The 22,130-nt window shown below is 48.7% G+C and overlaps 1 protein-coding gene across 1 annotated transcript; it reads left to right on the top strand.

Annotated features, from left to right (window-relative positions):
* Positions 1-239: 239 nt before the first annotated feature.
* Positions 240-21,085, top strand: MMP17 (matrix metallopeptidase 17; the record flags this gene model as incomplete). Its single annotated transcript, XM_082293649.1, has 9 exons — positions 240-294; positions 1,981-2,107; positions 8,091-8,374; positions 11,229-11,405; positions 11,538-11,637; positions 13,247-13,329; positions 16,873-17,025; positions 19,298-19,555; positions 20,760-21,085. Exons 1-9 carry the CDS (start codon positions 255-257, stop codon positions 21,083-21,085), a joined length of 1,548 nt encoding a protein of 515 aa, XP_082149775.1. The 5' UTR covers positions 240-254.
* Positions 21,086-22,130: the final 1,045 nt, after the last annotated feature.

Genomic DNA, 22,130 nt, shown 5'->3' with positions numbered 1-22,130 from the left:
GCTTCCGCTGCTCGGGGCACAATTAAGGAGAAGCAGCTAATTAAGCTAACGCCCTCAAACCATCAGGGTGCACTGAAGGAAGAGGACCTTCAGAGCGTCTTTCCCTGTGTCTGTATTTCCTTCCTTTTCTCTTCTCATTTCCCCCTCGCCTTGTTTCACAGGACTGGCTGACAAAATTTGGGTATCTGCCTCCTCCGGACCCTGTCACAGGGCAGCTGCAGACACAGGAGGAACTCACCAAGGCCATCACTGCCATGCAGAGGTTCGGAGGGCTTGAGGCCACAGGAGTCCTAGGTCAGTGGCTGATGACCCCTCCTCTCCTTGGTGCAGAGCGAGGCAGGGATGGCTTCTTGCAGGTCCGCGGGGGAGAAGGGACTTGTTATTGTGTTCTGGAGCAGCATCAGCAAAAGCTCCAGGAAAAGCTCACGTGGGTGGAGCATACAGCCCAGTTTGCAGCTGTAAGAGTAATTACATGGCTCAGGTGCTCTGTTGCCTTGTATTTTCAAGGACCTGAGGCAAGCAATTATTTCAACAGACCCACAGACCCTTGGGGTTCTCAGTGTGCTTAAAATAGCTCTTGGTGTGTTCCAAAAATAAGTAAACCAACAAAAAGTGTAAAAAAGACAAGGGGGGAAAAAAAGGGGAGAAAGTTGTCCTGTTCAAAGCCTTACGTGCACCATCAAATTGAATTGAACAAAAATCCTGATTAAGCCTCTCGATTTGTATACGTAGATATTTTGGGATTTTTGCTGCTGGGGCACAGGCAGGGAAGGGCGAAGGATGGTGTTGTATCACCCCAACCCTGTTTGCTCCTGCCCACAGTGCATTTTTTGGGGCTCTCCTGGGATCTCACTGAGCCACAGCAGCTCCAGGTACTCCCCAGTCATGCCCAGCCAGCCGGGAGCCCATCATCTGCTCCAGCAGCTCCGTTGGGCGGCAGGGGCAGGGAGTGGCATCTGTGTGGTGGGCACATCTGCCTGGGAGGGAGCAGTCCAAGGGCAGGCTGAAGCAGCACGAGTTCACCAGCATGGCCGGGGTCATTCCTCTAAATGCCTTCATTGAGGGAAGGAGAAAGCCAGCATTATCCTGGCCTGCAGGAGGGCACCTCTCTGCTCTCCTCCCCTCCATGACCCTCCCGCCACCACGGGGCCATTGAGCTTCCGCTGCTTGGGGCACAATTAAGGAGAAGCAGCTAATTAGCAGGTGGTCTCCATCCATCCCAACACCCCAGCGTCCCTCCGCTGGTCCCCCAGAGCTGTGGCTGCATCCTAACACTGGGACTTACTTTCTCTGGTCTCAATTGAGCACATGCAATTATTTATCTTCCATTGCATCACGAGCTGCAGGAGACCCAGGAACAGGGGTGGCCTTTCAAATTGCATTTTCGGAGGGGGTGTTTGAAATGGGCCAGGGGGAGGGATGGCTGCCCTGGACAGGTCATAGATGTGGGTTTGTTCATGAAAACAGAGTTCAAGAGGTAAAGTCAGCAGGGAAATGAGTGAATGAAACAACCTTTCTGCATTTCAGCTGGTGAGAATAGACACTTGAAGCTTTCATTAGTTTTTAAAAATTAATAAGAAGGAATATAGACATTCTTCAAATGATCTAGCTGAACAGAGATGGAGGTGTTTTACATGTGAATGCTTCTCCTTGCCAGAGGAATACTGGGAAATTCATCAATAGAGAACAAAACAGAATATTTTAAAAAATATGTTTTAAAATATAATCAGAGCTGGCCACAGGTGGGCTTCCAGTAGGAATTGCTGCCCAGTGCTTGGAGCAGCAGAGAGACGTAGGGGGCTCAGTGTTCTGTGGGTGTCACCACAACGTGCTGGGACTGGTGCCATGCCCCAATGGGCTCCTGAGTATGGACTTTTGCTCTTCTAGTACATTCTTAGCACTTCATTTCCCATCTCTTTGTCCCCCTGGGATTTCTTAACCCACCATTCCCGTGATTTCTTGTTTTTTCTCTAACCCTAGATGAAGCCACCCTGGAGCTGATGAAGACCCCTCGCTGCTCTCTGCCTGACCTCACCATTGCAGAGACCAGGAGGAAGCGATTTGCCCAGGCTGTCACCAAGTGGAGCAAAAGGAATTTGTCCTGGAGGTAGGAATTCATCTATCCCTGCTGAAATTTTGCAGCAAAAGACCAATTCCACAGACACCTTTGTTAAATACGGCTTTGAGATGAGTTTCAGGGTGATGGTTAAAACGTGTCCCTTTGTGCTCCCAGGACCCCACAGACTATTTATTTTAACTCTTTTCCTGACTGTCTCAGCAGTGACTTCTTGGACCCACTTGGCAATGCCTGGGAACGGTGCAGATCTGGCTAGTGAATTAGGTGGGAGCTTTTTTTCTGGGTTGCAATGGTTCTTAGACCATCCTTTTTCTTGAATTCATTAGGACTCTGTGCTGTCTCAAGCAGCTGCCAAGCCTGGAGCTTCTTCTCTTGCCCCACCTGAGTCCAAGGGTAGGAGCATTTTCTGGGAAATAAAGTCACTTTTTTTCTCCTTATCTCTGCCACAGGGGAGTATTTTTCCCTCAGTGTCAGGCAGTGACACATGTGGGTCCCTCTGCACCTGTGACACACAGAAGTTCAGGTCCAGCTTTTGGAAACATGCTGCAGGTCAGGGTTGGCAAGCAAACTGATCCATGTCCCACCAAGATTTGTGCTCCCTCAAATACCATGTGCTGCCGTGATTGTTCCTCTAAGAGCAGTGTGCAGCATGAGGTGCTTCTACTGTCCTGAAAACACACGTGGATCTCATGGAAAACTCTCCTAATTAATAGTAAGTTTCTCTTTGATCCTGGCATAGCCCCTAGAGAGTCCTCTTCCCACTGCAGTAACAAATCTCAGCTTGGCTGTTGCTGTCGACATGTGTTGAGACTATGGTCTTAGCAGAGATTTGGTCTATGTTCCTGCAGGTTCCTTTGAGACTTTATTTTGAGAAAAGTTAAACATAATTCAGCTCCAGTAAGAAACAATTTTGGTTCACAGATGGCTTCATGTCGTGAAGTGACCCGTATTATAAAAACTCAGCCTGTCTCCCTGTTGCCCAGCCCTGACTCGATGGGGAAAGGGGAATAAACTTCACATTTCAGAAAGGAGACAATCCTTTGGGAGAAAAAAAAAACCTACCCTGGTGTTCTGGAATCTGCCAGAGCCAGTGCAGGGGCATGGCTTGCGCCGAGCCTGACCCCAGCAGCTCCTGACAAACCTGAGTGACATCCCATGGCAGGGCAGGTGTGGTGGCTGGGCAGCACGGTCAGGGGACTGGCATTGCAGGTGCTGCCAGGACTTCGGATGTGCTGACACAGTATCCTCAATTCCAGGCTGGAGACAAACGTGGAGGTGAAATGGGGTCCAACTGTTCTGATGGGTGCAGTCCTGGGATATGCCCGGCCTCCCACCCCCTTGGAAACTGTGATGCTGCAGCAAGGATGCCATAAAAAGGGGTTTAGGTGTGAGACAGTATTATATGTAAGGCATAAAAAAAAAAATCCATCTCCTGACAAAGTAATTTCTGCTTTTTTTTCTTTGATCCTTTCCAAGAGCTTGGCTTTTGTCCAAGAAAGGACTGTATTTTACAGCTGTAGGTTGTAGCCAGCAGAAGGCTATAGCATGACAGGAACTCCAATGTAGTATTTACATCTAGCACTTGAGATTAAACTGGCTTTTTGGAAAATACCATGAAAATCGGCCAACAGAGACATAAAGTTTTACTTGCTTACCTTTTACACATTGATTGAAGATTTTAAAAGAGGAAAACAAAACTAAATGCTTCTCTGACATGGATTTAAAAGTTGAAGAAAAACCTGAACAATTGCAAGGCTGAGATAAACAGGTAAGCAAAGCTGTAGGAAAGGAGGGCCTCGAAATAGGCACATGCACTGATTGAAAAGGCAATTTTGGGCAAACAAAATTTTATAGATATACAGGTCATTCAGGTTTCTTCTTTTTACCTTTGAGTACAACCAACCGGTGGGACTGGAGGGCTCGGGGAGCAAAACAGTACAGGCTGCATCCTGCACAGCTCACAGTACAGACTTGTAGCATCCCATTACAGCATCAGAAATAGATGGTCTTCTGTGCCTCATCTCCATGTAGAGTTTCCAGGATATTACAGCGTAGAAATTTTATTTTCACAGGATTGTTTTTGTTATTACTTTATTCTCCTTATGCTCTCCCCAGGTGCTAAGGCAGTTGCTGAGAGAGTGGCGTGCTGTGGATGCCCTCTTCCGGCTTCAGCGCCGGAGCTGCCCGCAGCCACTTCCTCCTCATGTTTGCAGCCTGGTTTGTCACTTGCTGATTTTGCTTTCTTGCTTCTGGTTACGCCCCACAGAAGGGGAGTTCATAGATGGCATCTCCATTTCTTCCCAGTGCTCGCTGTCTCCTCACAGTCGTGGGAAGTGCAGAAGCAGGGCCATGACCCATCTCTGCACACTTTGAGCTCCCTGGGGCAGGGGCAGCCTGGAAGCTCAGCTTTTTAAATTTCCCAGTTTTTTTCTTTCAGTGCTGAACTGAGCTGGCTTTCATCTGTCTTTAGTTAAGGACTACTCCCTTGTGCCACCTCATCAGAGCTGCAGTCTTGGACACTGCGATGCTCAGGTCATGGCGTGCTGGAGCGGGAGCAGACCGCCCCACTGGCAGAGGAGCAGTGACACATGTCAGTCAGTGCCCACCCTTGCTGTGAGTGTCCTGAGCCGCCTCCTGAGGGGAGGTGTGCCACTGCCTGAGCCCAGGATGTGGATGTGTTCAGGCATGGAGGGGTGGCAGTGCAACCCCCAGTCCCGCACTCCCATCCCCACGACGGTCCTGATCTTCCTGCTTTGTCCTTCAATCAGTGGCATCCTGCCATAGGGACCTCCCATCCCAAGCCCAGACTGCCTTGTGCCCCATGTCTGGGGGTGACAGTTGGCCAAGTTGTCAAGCTGCCTTAGGGTTGTTGTAATGCCCCTGTCACAGGCAACTGGGACCCTCACAGGAAAATCCCCGATCAGCTGGAGCAGAGAGCAGGCAGGTGTGTGGTGGCACAATGGCTTGTGGGTGACTGGCATTCTGTGCATGATAAAGGACAGGAGAATGAAAAAACTGAACATTTTTGGGTGACAGTCTAAGTGCTGGGAGAGGGGTGATGGAAGGTTCAAGCACCCACTGCATTCCTCCTGTGACATTGGGAATGGGATGTTGCAGCACTGCCAGGGTAGCACTGGATCAGGGCTGCTGTGCCATGGATGGCTCTGGGCAGCTGGAAAAGCAACTTTGCCAAGGCAGAAAGCATCCACCCTTTTAACTATCCCCTCTTCCCTCCTCTTGTGAGAAAAATCAGTGTGGGTTTATCAAGCAGTCCTTAGCCTGCTGTGTTTGGTAGTTCTGTGCATTTATTTTATTTGTCTGTGGTTTCAGGGCCGGGAAAGTGAAAGAGTGCTTTCATTAATGACCTATTGATTTCTCATCCATCACTGATACTCTCCCACTTTTGTCTTTGGGAGGACAAAAACCAATAAGCAACCCAGAAATCAAAATAGGTATGGGTGCCCCTCAACGGCAAACAGAGGCACATCAGTCCTCTCCGGTCTCTCCTTATGAACCACCCCAGACACAAAGTCTGGTTAGGGTGGGTCGGGCAAAGGAGGTAACTCAGAGGACATGTGAAGGACTGGCAGCGCTGTGTGAGAGTCAGCATTCATTTATCTGCACGGCAGTGCTGCTGCCTGGCTGAGCTCTAAACGCAGAGGGGAAATTTTCTCCTTGGCATCCAATTGTGCCCATCAGCACCACATCCAGCTCGGCAACTGCCAGTTCCAGTGTCGTGGCTGATGCTCCCTCCTGCAGCCCCATCCACCATGGGGATAGACTCCTCAGGATGTCCCAGAGTGTGATTTGCAGAGGGATGTGACTGACCCTACAGCTTAGGGCATTGTCGGTGGGGTGGTTGGAGGAGCTGAGCAGCTCAGTCCTCATCACCCTTCCTCCGGCTTGGCAGAGGCTGTCTGGAGCATTCTCTCCAATTACTCACAGCAGGCTTTTGCCCAAGATCCAAGCTCTGTAAGAGGAGTCTCAGAAGGGATTTACATCCACTGGGAACCTAAGCACCATTTACTACTACTACTACTACTACTAAATAAATAAAGGTAGGAGGAAGCTTATTTATCTGCATGCTGTCAGAAATGCGCCTCCTTTTCAGTGGAATTGGGTGATGCAAGGCCAACAAACATCCTATCAGCATAACAGTCTTTTCCTAATCTCATTGAAAACAATTAGCAGAGCTCCAGCAATCAAAACAGACGCTGCATTGAAAAACCCTGATGGGATTCTCTTGAAAAATGACAGTGATAATGAATAAAGGATAAGGGACTTCTCACCTACACCTGCAGCATACTAATAAAATGTGGGTCAGCTCAGAGACGCAGGACTTTTTATAAGAAGTAAAATAGGTATTGATACTGTTTCTGCCTTAATCTAATGTTTCTGGAGTCAGATGTTGGGAGGAATATTAATAATATTTGGTTTTTTAGACAGGGCTTTCTATACACCATCCTTGTACAAGGCAGATGTGATTTATTATCCTCATTCTACAGCTGGAAAGAAAAGGAAAGGAAAACAGCTCACGTGGTGAGCAGGCCTTGAGGAGGAAAGAGCAGATAGTGTCCCCAAATGTGACTCTGTGCCTTAGGCACCATGGTTTTGGAGAAAGGTCATAATTCCTGGACTAAACATGGTGTGCTTTACGCATATAATGACTTACTCAGTAGAAATTAAAGCAGCAAAGGGTTTACCTAAATCCCAAGGAATGCTATGAAAGATGAAGACAGATAGTTAATGAATATCTGGAATCCAGGTGGCCTTTTTATCTGTACTGTGGAGGATTACATCCAGACACAGTCTCTTCTATAAATTAAAAATTGCCTGAAAATTGTCTTTTCTAATCCTGTGCTCATACTCTTTGTACCTCTGTGCCATCTCCTTTACAAATGGGTTTTCTTTGAAGTTCCACAGTCATCTGGTTATAAGTATGTTCAGTCATTTAGATTAGTCAATAAGGTTTTTCTTTCCAAACCAAAGAGTTTAAAGATAGCAAAGGTGAAGCTATGAATGATTTTTGCTCATTTGGCTGTGATGTGTTTTGCCTGATTCACCCACTCATTCCCACCATCTCTGGAGCTTCCCAAGCACTTCAGAGGAACTGTTACTGAGATTTCTGCTTATTCTCACGAGTCCGTTTTTGCACTATCCTAGATTTAATCCTGACTAGTTTCGCCCTGGCCTGAAGGTGGTGCCTTCTTTGGGCTGCCTGTCTCTTGAGGGCATGGGATTTACGTGAATATTTGTGAAAGCAAAAGCTCCCAACCTCAGCAAGGAAGTCGTTCCTACTCCCTTTTTGTGATCCATGGCATCTCTCAGCACTCAAATCGCTACTCAGGAAGAGCTTGAGTGCTGTGACATCCCCTTCTGACACATGTAATTACCTATTGAAGTGTAGTTAAGTCATCACTGCCCGTTGGTGACGGGGAGCAGTGCGGTACCAAGTGATGCTGTCACAGCTGTATTATGTGGGAGGGCAAGTGAGGTGATCATAATTGTTGCTTTAGCCTTTATAAAAATCTGTCAAACCATGAATATTTCATGAACACTTTGGCTGGTGTGCTGGTGCACAAAAAATAACTTATCTGTTATTACTGGGGTAATACTGGGGTAGAGCTGGCCAGAAGTTATCCATCGGAATTGGCTTTTGTCAATAATTACTCAGTCAACGGTATGTTTACTTGGAAAGTGTGTATATTTTTGTCAAAATTGTCAACGAAAGATTATCTAAATATACTCCTTTAGAAGCCAAGGTGCCTTGTTGCATCTTTGTCTTTTCATTTCCTGTATCAAATCAATAATATTAGGAATTCTTTTTCAAAGTTGGGTTATATTTATAGGAAACATTGACTTTTCTTCCATTCCAGCTCAGCCCAAAAATGAAAAAAACTCTGAAGGCCTCACTGAGGTGCTGATGCACAGGCACCTGCAGACCCAGTTTGGGTGATTCTTGGAGATCTTTCATGCTACTGAACCATCCTCTTGTTTGCCCTCTTTATTTCAGAGTTCGCACCTTCCCAAAAGAGTCCCACCTGGGCCACGACACTGTCCGAGCCCTGATGTATTATGCCCTGAAGGTCTGGAGTGACATCACCCCGCTGAATTTCCACGAAGTGGCAGGAAACAATGCTGACATCCAGATAGACTTCTCCAAGGCAGATCACAATGATGGCTATCCCTTCGACGGGCCTGGTGGGACGGTGGCACATGCTTTCTTCCCTGGAGACCATCACACAGCAGGGGACACTCATTTTGACGATGATGAATATTGGACCTTCCGATCATCAGGTAGGTCAGAGTGGGAGACCTGCAGCCAAACACAAGGGCTCACAATTTCCCTCTTCTTCTCTGGTGGCTGGAGTGGTTTAGTCTCTGCCACACTTTCACCCCAGGCTTCAGGATCCCATCTTCTTCTTCTGATTCCTCTCTCAGCCTTGCTAGCAAAATCAGCTCAGGCAGTGCTGAGGACACACTTATGTTCCTGGAAGCCTCAATGGCATCTCCATGTTTCTCCTTATCCTGACAGCAATTGCAGAGCTCCCCGTTGCCCAACCCCAGTCCCCATCTCTTCTGGGACGTGGAAGGTTGTGTGTTGGGTATGTGGCTGGTGGAGCTCTTGGATGGGGACTGCATTCTGTGCCTTTGGCATGTTTTGGGTGGCTTCACTGCCATATGCCCCAGCTTCCTATTTTTAAAGTATACTATTAGGGTAAGGGGCTCTGTGTTCTGCTGGGAAGAAGGCCCAGTTTTTTCCTGCCATCTCCTGTCTGTTACCTGACACCAGGATGGTTACAAGTTGCAGTTCTATTCTTTTTTATTTTCACCTCATCTAAAGCAGAGTTTTAATAAGCAGAGGGAGTATCAGAAGCAAGTGTTTGTCAGCTGCAAAATCATCTGTGGGGATCAGGTCCCCAGCCTTCGTGTCAGGCATGTTTTGACAGAATGTCCTCTCTGCAGCCACCAGCTGCTAATTTACTTGTCATGCCACCTCCTCTGCCAGTCTCCTAGTGGGATACTTCTGCCACAGCCTAACAACTTTGGTTAAACCTAATTGTCTTCTCTGAAACAAGCTAATACCTTCTTCCTGCCCACTGGTTGACCTCTGTCCATCCCCCTGGGTGTTTGTGGGCAGGAGTGTTCACCAGAGGTGCTGGAGGAGGTCTTGAGGTAAAAGTTGAAGGTCTGGACAGGCTGATCCTTCAGGATTACACCTGCTCCTCGCTTCATGCTGCTGTGCAGCCCCAACTGATGGCTCTTATCAGGAAGGGAAAAAAAAGCAGCAGTTTTGATCTGCAGATATACAGGGCAGAGGCAAGTGCTGCAGTCAGCAGCTTGCCACAGCGGATGTGTTAGTGATGGAGTCAGTTTTGCAGCTGGTGGTTAGGAATGCTCATTGTGAAACAAACTCATGTGAAGGAGCGAGCTCAGAGGCAGCATTCCTGCAGGGAGTGTCCCTCCAAGCACCACCAAGGAATGAGGGGATGAGCCTGACAGCGAAAAGCTGCCCTCTATTTTGAAGATCTTGGAGCTATCTGAGCTTCATCTTTTATTTATTTTGTTCTCCCTACTGATTCAAAAACAACTACTTGGTAGGTGATATAAAAATATCCCCAAGGCTGTCAGTCCGGCATTAAAATGTCAGAGAGCATATGTCTTGTTCTCTCTTAGTGCCAGGGAAAACAGCATAGGTCATAAAAATCTCAGCTGGTTACAGACACTGCAAATAACAGTCATGAAGGAAAAGGCAAAACTCAGCAAAAGATATCTCCCTGCTCCAACACCTCAAGCCTGGTGAGGAGCACTAAGGACTGGGCAGGATCAGCCACGGTTAATTTTGTGCAAAAAAAGTAGCCATCTTCTTAGTCTCCAGCCATTCTCAGGGAATGTGACAATCCCCTGAGCTCCACAGGGACCTTTCCAACCTCACTGCTTCTTTATTACAATATTGACATCATGATCTTTATAAGAACCACACTTAAAATCATTGCCGCCCTCTGGTACTGCTCTGCAGGACATTGCTGAGCAGAGAGGGGCAGAAATTATACGGATGTGTGGCCCAGCCTGTTGGGAGCTGGGTGGTGGGAATGCACCAAGCAGGCTCAGTCCCATACAGCTCCTGGGAGCAGCTCCTCCTTGGTTTTGGTAGCAGTGATGTATGTTTGGAAATGAGCATTAACCCCTTTCATGAGTGTCTCAGGCTCTGGAGAGGATAAGATGGGTCTATATGTGGGTGTGGTGTGAGGCACTGGGAGCTGGATTGCAAATAAGGAAATTTGGGGAAAGAGAATATAGCAGAGATAGCCCAGACTGAAGGAAAAAAGTCATCAAAGGAGGTATTGATGTTCAACAATGTCTCCCTAATGCCCATTGTGGCATGTGACGATCAAACTGTTTGCCCAAGGGAGCAGCCACAAGAGCTGCAGCCCTGCCAGCACAAGGTGTGTAACAGGAGAAGATGATAAATCCTCTAAAAACAAGCTGGACATGGTCACCTACCCACATCATGGCAGCAGTGAGAAGAGCAGGTCGGTGGCTGATGACCAGATGAGCATTCCTGCATTTGTGTGCATACAGGAAGGCCAAGGGATGGATTTGGCCAGGGCAGCAGCGTGCGAGGCCAGGAAGGAAAAGCGCCGCAGAGCGCCGTGGGCAGGTGGGCACTGCCGGCGCTCCCCGGCTCATTGCCGCAGGATGTAATGAGCTCCTGGCTGATGGCTGCAGAAATCCGGTATTCTGGGCAACGTAAAGGCTGTGTCAGCAGCTGCAGCAGACATGAGATGCAGAGAGTGACTGCTCTGGCCCAGCTTCTGCAGTGCCTGTCAGCAGATGGTTGTGATGTGGTTGCTGTCTCAGCCCTTTGTCCAGCTTTTTCTCAGGTGCCAACAGTGAGCTGGAAATAAAAAGGGTGATACCCAGGCTGGCGTAGGCTGATGTCTGGCTTGCGTTCCGTTTTCATATGCTACACTTCAGTCTCCGACTGGAAAAAAATGCCTTTTTCAAACTTTACCTATTCCTAAGCTCTTCTTTCCAATTTATCCAACATAAACCTACACTTTCTCTTACAGGCCTTGCAGCCCACCCAAATCCCCCAATTACTATCAGCACTTAGTGACTTTTATTTCAATTTTGTCCTTATCTCCAGACACTCACGGGATGGACCTATTTGCTGTAGCTGTCCATGAGTTTGGCCATGCCATTGGCTTGACCCACATCTCTGCCATAGAGTCTATCATGAGACCCTACTACCAAGGTCCAGTGGGGGATCCTCTGAAGTACGACCTGCCTTACGAGGACAAAGTCCGGATCTGGCAACTCTATGGTAAGTCTGTGTCCCTCACATGGCTACAGCCTGTTCCTGCCATGGCAGGACACACTGGAATAGCTGTTTTCTGGGGTGAGCGGAGTTGGTGGGGAGGATGGTCTACCCCATTACTGCTTCTTTTCTACACAGGAGTCAGGGAATCTGTGTCCCCCACAGCCAAGCCTGAAGTAAGTGAAACTGATGACCATCCAATCCTGCCAGAGCTGCCAGAGAACCGCTCCACTGTCCCGTAAGTCAAATTCCTTCCTCTCCCGCAAAGGATGTGCAGTAGTGAAGCTCTGTTTCATCAGTATCTCTTGCCTGTTCACTCTGGCTTTGGTATTTCTCTCTGGACCTCTGGATATTTCGCCAAGACTCACATTTTTTACTCGTATTAGTGGAAATTTGTCACCCTCACCCTTAGATAAATTCATCCTTGCTGGAATTTTAATCAAACTTCCTCAGCAATATCCCGAATTGCACAAGCATAAGTTACCGAAATCATTCCACACTGAGCAACTGCCTAATGTACCCGAGGGAGTGAATATTGGAACAAGTGGACTGATAGCACGACTCCAACGCAAGTTAGCATTGGCAAAGGGCTGCTTACCCTGAGTGTCATCAAGCAACCAGCATGGTCTCATTAAGGGAAGTGCTGGATATCGCCCATTAATAAATGTTGACCAGGACAGCAGGACAGTTAAGAGAAGAAGGGACACTGAACAAAAAGGCAGGAGGTGATGGTCACACACATTTTTGCCAGACACCAGGAGCGCCCCAAGTGAGAGCGGCAGAGATGGAGCAGGTCACCTTCACCTCATGCTCCTTTTGTTTGAACATGCTGAATGCCATTAGTTATGTTTCTCCGTGTGTAGCTTCTAATGGCTCTTGTCCACCAGGGTCCTTATGGCCACGTTTGGACCTAGAAATATGAGAGCCTTTCTCCTTGCTGTTGTGGGAGGCCACCGTCCCACACCAGCAGCAGGAGCAGCAGGAAACTTGCTCATGTCAACCCCTTGTTCTTGCCTTGTCTGCTGGGAGGGTGGATGGGGTTTGCCTCCACGTCTGTCATTTTGTGGCCAAAGAGGGCTGTGAAACTGGTGCTGGCAGCCCAGCACAATTTTTCTATCAGCAGGATAGATTTATGCTTCCCTATCACCCACAGCTGCTTTTCGGTGCATGTTCCCATCATCCTCTCCTTGTTCCTCCATCAGTCATCACTTCTTATGTGGGCTTTGTGGCTCTCTCAGTCCTTCATACTCTGTGCCTTCCCCACCCACCTTGTTAAAGCAGCTTAGTATCTCAGCTGCCACTTGCCAGGTGGCTTTCACTAGGTATCTTTCACCAGGTGTATCACATGGCTCCTTCAGGTCCCTCTGTTTAGGCTCAGCTGCTTTCTGCTTTGCATCTCTGTCACCTCTCACTGGCACTTTGGAGCTCAGCCCTGGAGCAGCAGCATCCTGAGCTGCTGGAGCAAGAGGCTGCTTGGCTGTTTTCCACATCCTGCCGCCCTGGGGCAGCTGGCCAAGCCACACTGTGCAACTGGGAGTGGGAAGCCAGCTCAGCCCTCACCAGCTACACAAGCTGGTGGATGTAGAGTGCGTCCTCACTTGACTCTCAGCAATGGCGTCTGGTGGCCCAGGGTTGTCAGCCCAAGCTGTCTTCAGGCTGAGGGTTGCCTGAGCTCGCCTTGGAAATCCCCATGCACGTGGCTAGGCTTGAGCATGAGGAGTGACAGATGGGCACAGCCTGTAGTCTCCAGGAGCAGAGGTGATTCAGTCCATGGGATAGGAGGCATCGGGGGGACACAGCCTCTCACTGCCTGCCTGGGCCCTGCTCACCTGGGCATCTCTCCACAGGCTCAGGCGGGATGCGCCCAACAGGTGCAACACGCACTTCGATGCAGTGGCCCAGATCCGGGGAGAGGCTTTCTTCTTCAAAGGTGAGCGCCAGGGGTCTGTGTCACCCTGCGGTGGCTTTGCTGTGCTGGCACCAGAGGCAGCGCAGCGTGGGATGGGCTGGGGTGGGTGGTGAGGATGAGCTGGCTGGGGTTTGTGGGCTGCTCCCACAGACCCAAGGAGGCATCTCACATACTTGAGTGCGTGGCTGCACCGGTGACGATCCAGCACAGGAGTTTTTACTCTGATCTGTCGCACTGGACTGCCCAGGTGAAGAACTAAAATCTGATGTTTGTGCTATCAGAGTTAAAATTGAGGTCGAACCAAGGATGAGCAGAGCAGCAACAGCACTCCACCGCTTTTTTCCTGTATACTTCCGGCCTTCCTTTCCTCCCCCACTTCACCCTCCCTAATGTTGCTCGCCATGCGTCTCTCAAAGACAGTATGTACACAACTGAGGACCATCTGGTTTCGTGCCAGCAAACCCTTGCTGGCAGCGCATTCCCGGGATGCCCAGCTGTTGACGAGGATCCCATCGGGTGCCTTCTCAGCTGCGCAGAGCCTGTGTAGGCTGGACTCTCTGGGCTTGCTTTCTCATCTATCCAAGATGTAAAAATGCCCGTGGGTGTTTCTTTGCATCCATGGTCACCATTTGGCCACCCCAAAGCCATCCACCAGGGAAGCAGAAGCGTTTGCCCCGGGGATGAGCGGCAGCGTCCAGGCGTCTGGGTATCACAGTGTGAGCCTTGGGTCACAGGCAAGAACAGCAAAAGGGCTCCAGAGAATTTGGTGTTGCCCGTGCCCTGAGGGAAGCAGAATATCGAGACAGTTCCACAACATTATTTGTTCAGATGCCATCTCCAAAAAGCCACAGTGAAGAAGGGAAACTCAGAGATATGAACTGGTGTCAGGATAAATGGCTGTCTGTCCCTCGGAGGGGAAAAAGTGATGAAGTAAAGAGAAATCCATCTCAGTGTCTATTTTTGGATATATTTATTGCAGTCCAAAAAGCAAATGTACAGAGCACAGGGTCAGTGGATGCCAGCTGCATGTCTGCCTCCAGACCTCAGCACTTTCCTTGCAGCCCCCATTGCTGCCCCCGAACCATCCTACGCACCAAGGAACGGGATGTCACCTCTGGGGCAGGATTTAAATGATCTCTAGTGCCGAGCTCTGTCCCTCGATAGGCATTTTGTTCTGAGCTGCTCCAGCTGGTTCCCTAGATGGAAAGAAGCCTCTTCCACTGCAAAGGCACTGGGACTGGAGCTCCCCGGAGCTCACAGGCTTGTTGTTTTGAAGGCAGTGTTGGGTTTTCTGCACTTTGAAATCACTGCTCGCTTTGATGTAGGTGCCTCACTACGGACTCCTGAAGTTTTAAACGCCTTTGGCCTGCGTGTGCGTGTCTCCATGGTGCGTGCAGCAGTCTTGCCAGAGGCAGCCAAAGTCTGGACAGTGTCAGACACAGCTGGGATCAAAATTACCTGGAATTAAAGAAAGCAATTGCCTCAGCCCATCAACCACATCTCAGTGCAGCAGGACCTCACACTTGTCTTTCATCGTGTTCAGTTTGCCAGCTCAGAGGAGGGTTTAAATTGAGCTTTTTAAACAAACATGGAGTTGGGATTTTGTTTTTTAAGTTATTTCTGCAGGCTAATTGCAGAAATTCCCCTGTGGATCTGGCTTTGGCTGATGATCATCCATGCAACAGCAGCACTTTGGTGAGCAGGCTGGGCCATGGCAAATCGTGAGCCCAGGCAGAATGGGGCCATTACGTTCAGAATTCCTTGTTACTTAAGTGCTTTATATTCTTTCTTTTTCCTGGTAGCTTATAAAAACCCAACCACAGTAACCAACAGCTCAGGCTGTTCCTGAGTTTGGGGGTAGATTTAAGGCTTCCCTGCTGCAGCTGCTCACTCGCTGAGCCCATCGCTTGCAAAGGGATGAAATGTCAAAAGTACTGAGGCTTCCCTTTGTGTCTCCGCTGAGCCCAGGGCACTTCAAAGTTCAGATACACATCTGCTAAAGAAGGAATTAAGTTGAGCTGTATTTCTTGCTAAAAAAGTGAAAATCTGACCTTGTCTAGTGCCTCGCTAATTACAGATGCAGAGATCATCTTTATTTAATTACATATGTTTCCATTGATGTAAAACGGCCACCAAATTTGAATCCTTGGGGTTTTTTTACATTCTTTAAAAGAATCTGTAATTATGGCAATTCCTACCATATTGGAATGTATTATTCATTTATGTTTCGGTAAGACAGAGCAAATACGCAAACCGGAGCAGAAGAACAAGACTATGATATAAATCCTTATAATTAGAATAAAACTCCCTCTCTGCAGATGTTAAAGCGTTAGAGTTTTGCCTCCTGCACTATTAGGCTAAGATCCAATGTCCATAAAATTTTAAAAGCTGGTGTCACAATCTGCCAGCCCTCAAGAAAGAGCTGAGCATGTGGGGAACAAAAATCTGAAGATGCACCTTTGGTTTCTGTTGCTTATCTCCCCCCAGAAATCCATGCAAGACCAGACGCAAATAATGTGCAATAATTTCTAACCGGCAATAACAAATGTAAGACAAAGTTGAGAATTGCCTCTTAAACATCTTGCTCTGGTTCACGTCACTGTGTGGAGCTCTCTGGAGAAAACACAGCACGAAATGTGCTGCAAAAAGGCTGAGAATCCCAGAGCTGGTGCAGAGTTGGGTTTGGAGTTGCCCCTGAAAACCACTAAGACTCCTCAGGAAATCCCATATAGGTGTCTTTTAGCAGGAAAAAGTTTGTCATCCTTCCCAAAAAGGATAAATCTGTTTCCTTTCCTATTATCCAAAATATTTCAGAAATCCCCAAAATACTCTTTCCTAGCTGAGCCAGTGCTGCTGCAGGTGTTAAAGTGCATTTGCTGGCACCACCAGTACGTGTATCCTGGACACTCTGCAGGACTGCGGTCCCTGGTTTTAGTATCCTGCACCTCTAGATGGTACCAAAGTCCTTAATTCGGCCTCCTTCCCCTCCTCAACCCTTCCAGATTTTTTCAGATGGTTTCCTCCTCCTCTATTTTCTTACTCCCTTTCTTCATTACAAAAAAACCCCTCTGGTATTTCTGTGTTTCATTGTAACATCCTAGACATTTCCAAACATGAAAGCAGCTGGACATCCTGTGTGCAGGAAGCTGTGGTTGCTCCAGGAGAGGAGGAACAGGGATGTTTTTTTGGATGCTCTTGCTTAAGGCTGTTGGTGCCTGGTCCCACCAGTTCGCAGGAGGTCCTGCGCAGAGAGGGAGGGAGGAGATGAAAGGCTCCTCTCTCCTGCCCTGCCTCAGCGATGCAGCCTCACACTGTGGCCAGGAGTATAACAACTCCAGCGCAACGTCCAGAGGATTATTTTAATAAAAAAAAAAGGGAGGGATTTCTTCTAAAAACTGCCAGAAATAAAAAAGCAGTCACAGCTGCTGCTGGAAAGCAGGATGGTTCTAAATCATGGCTCCCACCTCACATGCTTTGCTTCCCGATGCTGCTGCCCACCTGGCGCTCGCCCCCCAGCCAAGGTGGGTTGAGTGTGGTTCAGTAATGTCCAGTCTGTCCCTCCAGGCAAGTACTTCTGGAGACTGACTCGCAATAAGCACTTGGTCTCCCTCCAGCCGGCTCAGATCCACCGTTTCTGGCGGGGCTTGCCGCTCAACCTGGACAGCCTGGATGCAGTCTACGAGAGAACCAGTGACCACAAGATTGTCTTCTTCAAAGGTGAGAGCAAACATGGTGCTGGAGGTGTAGAATGTGGTGCCAGGCAGGAGACACCAGTGCCAGATGTTAAGCATCTCAAGGGCAGGTCTGAGACCTGTTGTCCACGAGCAGGGCCAGGAGAAACGAGTTGGGAGGGAGGGCAAGCAAAGGGTAGCGGTCATGTTCCCCAGAAAATGTGGGAAATGTCATTCAAGATAAAGTTCAGCCAAATGTAACTAAAATCTGAGCTTTTCAAGAATGAAACACAAGCAAGAACCCCCCCTTCACAGGTGTTTTGTTCCTCCTTTGACTTTTTCTCTTTTTACTATTTGTTGCTGAGAAAAGAAGAAGACAGAGGATAAAAGACAGGATGAAAATGAAACTGAAGGACTTGGGTTTTAATAATTATATTTCTGTTACTATATTTTTTCTTAAAATAAGTGGTATAGTTATCTCTTTTTATTTAAAAAAACCCTGCAAGTTTGGGGGTTTTTTTCCAGAAGAGCTGGAGGAACAGTTTAGCTCTTGGTTTCTGTACAAATATCCGAGTCCCCCACAGACCATCCACCCATGCTGGTTAGATGCTACCCGTGCACTCAATGTCACTCAAGATCCTGGCAGGCACCGAGTCTTGTTTCACCAAGGTTATGCACTTGAAGTGCTAAACACATCCCAGCCCTCCATTCCTCCAGTTTGGAAATTGCTTTTTATCTCCCAACCATTCTGCTTGAAACGTGGTGCAATTATTGGTTTCAGAAGGGCTTAACCAAGCACTTCTGGAAGCAACAATTTGGTTTCAGTTCCCCCAGCCAGGTCAGAGAGATGGCTCACATCTCATGTAAGCCTCTACGCTTGCAGAGGCCTTTCCAAGTACAGCTGAAAGCCCTCCTGGACCGCCGGCACACTGAGCCCCTCAGAGCCACACCAAGCCCTGCATCTCTTCATGGAACAGCGTACGGAAGGCTCTGCCGTGTGTGTCCAGCTGCCTCAGGCAGCCTGCCCTATTCTGCTTTCCCAGAGGGAATGAGGCCAGCTGGAGCGTGCCACCCTTTATGCCTGACACCAGACCCTCCCAGACAGGCCTGTAGATCACAGCGGCCCTTGCTCGCTTCCTTCCCTCCCTCCCTCCCTTCTCTCCCTGCTGGGGATGAACAGACAACCAACCGGGAGCTCAGGTCCAGGGGCTCCTCCCAGCTGCTCAGGAGGCTGGAATTCCAGATGTGCCACAGCTGGCATCTTGTCCCTGCCAGGCAGAACGCTCTGTGGTCATGCATTCCCTGTGTGTGTTAGCCCTGCCTAGCTCCCAACATAAACTCAGAATTTTTATTCCAGCCATAAAATACGTCTCATTCTCTCCCTTCAGCGCTGCTTCATTGATCCCTGGACAGAAACCGAAGAATGCAAATTACCTTGCCCTCTAAGGTCCCGCTGCTGATACACTGGCGTGCATTTAGGGGCCTCTTCAGATATTCTAGAAAACTGAGAGGAAAAAGTCTGATCCCTAAAATAGGCTACGCAATACCTAAAAGGACACTCCAGGTTACCAAACAGAAGTTGTAAAACAAGAAAACTGTCCCAGTGGTTCGAGATTTATGAAAAAATTGAGACATCTGGGTTCAATTGCTTGTTCTCACACAGACCAGGGCCCAGTCTCGTCATGCTTCTTTTTTTATTGGGCAAAAACCCCCACATTGACATCCCCCCCCAAGGTCGGGCCAGGGGGGTGGCTGTGTAAGACCCTTGAAGAGCAGTGAACTTCTCGTATGTGATTTTTCCAGTCCCTGTGCATTCTCCTATCCCTTATATCCCATGGTCTCTCAGCCCCTCTGGCTCTAGAAAGTGGCGATTTCTCTTTCAAAGTGGACTATGCTTGGCTTCTCAGGAGCCTAATACCAGGCAGAAAGCACCCGATTTGCCCACAAAAGCTGCCTGTAACTTTGTTTCTTTGGATATCAGGCAGAAATCCAAGGGGCAGAAAACCAAATGCCTCCATCAAATACATAAAAGTGACAACTGTACTGACGCTGTCAGCGTGTTCGTGTCCTGGGACAGTCATGCTTTCAGCGGCAAATGTCCATGAACAGCCTGACACAAGAAAGCAACTATTCAAAGCCAGAGGTTCCCCCACAGGCTGACCCCTTCCTCTTCCCATCCTTAAATGCCCAGAGTTCAGCCCCAAGGCTTTGTTACCACAGTAGGTAACAAAACATTATCTCAGCTCATCTGCGGGGAAATACTGGTTTAGGCTGTGAAACAAATGCAATTTTATTCTGTGCTTGTTTCCTTTCCACAGGAGACAGATACTGGGTCTTCAAAGACAACAACGTGGAGGAAGGGTACCCGCGGCCCATTTCGGACTTTGGCCTGCCCCTGGGAGGAATCGACGCCGCTTTCTCTTGGGCTCACAATGACAAGACTTATTTCTTTAAGGACAATCTCTACTGGCGCTACGATGACCATGAGCGGAGGATGGACCCCGGCTATCCTTCGGAGGCCATCCTGTGGAAGGGAATACCCAGCCCTTTAGATGATGCCATGAGGTGGTCAGATGGTGAGTCCATATGGCAGTTTAAAAAGGTACAGCAAAGAAAATTGGTGCTCTATCGAGTTGTAGCCCATTCTACCCTGCCCACCAACACAAATGCTGAGCCCCTGATGGGATGGCCATTCCTGGTGTCTGGAAGCTGAAGAGGGAGGTGTGATTCCAGCCAGAGCTCCCCACACTGCTTACTAGAAGACTAATTTTAAACAGGCAACAAAAATATCGGGTGGGGGGATAATTATTGCACTTTATTGAAAGAACACAGTTGATGATGTTCTGCAGTGATTTTTTCTTAGTATGAGCTGATTTGGTCCTCGCTGGTTTTGCTGTCATTGGATTTTTAGCTAGATATACAAGGATGCAGACAGAAAATACTTTTAAAGATGTTTTCCCAGAGTTACGACTTATTTTCTGAGGATGAGATTTCTCAGTGGTTTCTTTCCCCTGAAAAGACCACAAAAATTTTGTCACAGGAGATGTTTACAACCAGCTATTCACTCACAACAAAGTGGCACTTCCGGGGTTTATTTACTGGCAACCTAACGGTGTAATAGCAATAATTAAACCAGGCAGAGGGGAAGGCCACTTCCAGAGACTTTTCAAGCTGAATTTCCAAAGCTACTGAGAGTGACGTGCCCATAGGTAAGAGTACTGAGCGTGGGGCCTGCTTAGAGAATTCACAACCTCCCAGTTCAGAGTGGAAAAGATGCACTTGAGAGTGGAAGGTTACCAGGGCCCTGTCAGGCTCAGGTTATTTTTCTGAGCCCAGGGTCAGCAACACACACCCCAGATCATTAATGCATAGTGGGGTCTCCAGCCTTACCATGCCCTATTACAAGAAGGAGAGCTGTGTATGGCTTGTCCAGCTGCGGGTTCACAGGGCCTTGACCCTACACACCCACAGTACCAGGAGGTGCATCTGCTCTAGGACTCTGCACGCAACAGGCCGCACCTCACCGTCCACCTCCAACTGCTGGTGGCTCCTGGCTGGTGTGAGAGATCCTGGCCAGCCACACCATTACCCTCTGGAGCATTCCTCCCTGCAGAGAGAGAGGATATTGACAACAAGCAGTGATATCTCATGTGCCACCACTCCCCAGGGCTCAGCTGGGGTGGGAATGCCCCTCTGCTGCTCCCAAGTGCTCCTATGCCCTTCCTCTGGGACAGTACCCATGGCCACTCACCTTGTCTTTGGGTTTTGGTCTCTTTGCAGGTGCAAGTTACTTCTTCAAGGGCAAGGAGTACTGGAAGGTGCTGGACAGCGAGCTGGAGGTGCACCCCGGATACCCACAGTCCATTGCCAGGGACTGGCTGGTGTGCACTGACATGCAGGCTGACGCCCCTGAGGCAGCCGGGAGCAGCAGGACTGGGGCGCGCTCCAGGCCAGGGCAGCACGACGAGAGCCGCTCGAAGAATGGTTACGAGGTCTGCTCCTGCACCTCGGGCACCCCGTCCCTGTGCCCTCACCCCACACCCAGACTGACAGTCAGCCTCATGCTGGCTGTGTGGACAGCAGCACTACTCTGTGCAGCCCTATGACAGCTCACCTGACCGGCAGGACGACACCACGGTGCTCCGGGATACAATTCCACGATGGCTAACTGTTCCAAGCAGAAAAAAAAAAACATTCCTAGGAACATGCCAGTGAAGGGTTTGAATTCTCCATGAGAAATGAACAGTGGTTTTGTTTTGGGGTTTTCTTTCTTTTAAATTTTAGTTTAAAGGTCTAATAACAGATTTGAGTTCTGCACCTTCTCATTCCTCCATCCAGTTAAAGGTAAGAGCAGCCTCATGTTGAATTTAGAAACTCTCCATAGAGATATGTTGCTCTGGATGTTTAAGCACAGCAAATAAGGGATGCGAGAGCTCCTGGGATGAAGTGGGGACAGAAGAGATGCTGCTGAGATAGACAGCGACAGAAAGGCAGCAGGCAGGAGGTGGTGGTTTTGTGCTGACACAATGTACACATCCCATTGGATGTACTAAGTAGAAGAAACCGTGACTCTGCTAAGATTAACTGCGAGGTGATCATTATTTTACTGTCAAGCCTGCTGTGGTCACTGGTGTCTGGGTAACCTGTACCAGTTTCTATGGGTCAGAAACACCTTTGCCTTTCAGAAGGCACTGCAGCTTGTCTTTGTATACGAGTCATTGGAATTCAGCAATTTCTCTAATAAACTTTGGTTGCCTACATGGAGATCTCTCAGTCCTATGCCAGATCAAGCCTGCCACCCACAGCAAGGTACTGGCTGCTGAGGCTCTCAGCAGCCTCACCTCTGGATGAGGAGCAGTGCAGCCAAATGGGATGCAGTTACAACCACTGCCCCAGACTAATCTGTGCCCACAAACTCCTGCTCTTAGAATTCCTGTGTCGGGTCAGCTTATGTTTTGGGAGGGATCAAGATGTATTCCATTTGTTTCTGACTCTGCTACTCCTGGCTGTGCTGCAGAGGATGGGCTGGAGCAGGGAGGATGATACATGGTCAGCTCAAACTCCTTCGGATGCCTCTGCCAGGAGTTTGGAGTGGCAGAAGCAAGGTCAAGTGTTGCCTTAGGATATTCCTGTTTGGGTTTTTTCCTCACT

The sequence above is a fragment of the Coloeus monedula genome (assembly GCF_965178545.1).
Source record: "Coloeus monedula genome assembly, chromosome: 18".
Taxonomy (NCBI): domain Eukaryota; kingdom Metazoa; phylum Chordata; class Aves; order Passeriformes; family Corvidae; genus Coloeus; species Coloeus monedula.
Note: the sequence above shows the minus strand (reverse complement) of the source record. Positions and strands in the feature narration are given on the sequence as shown.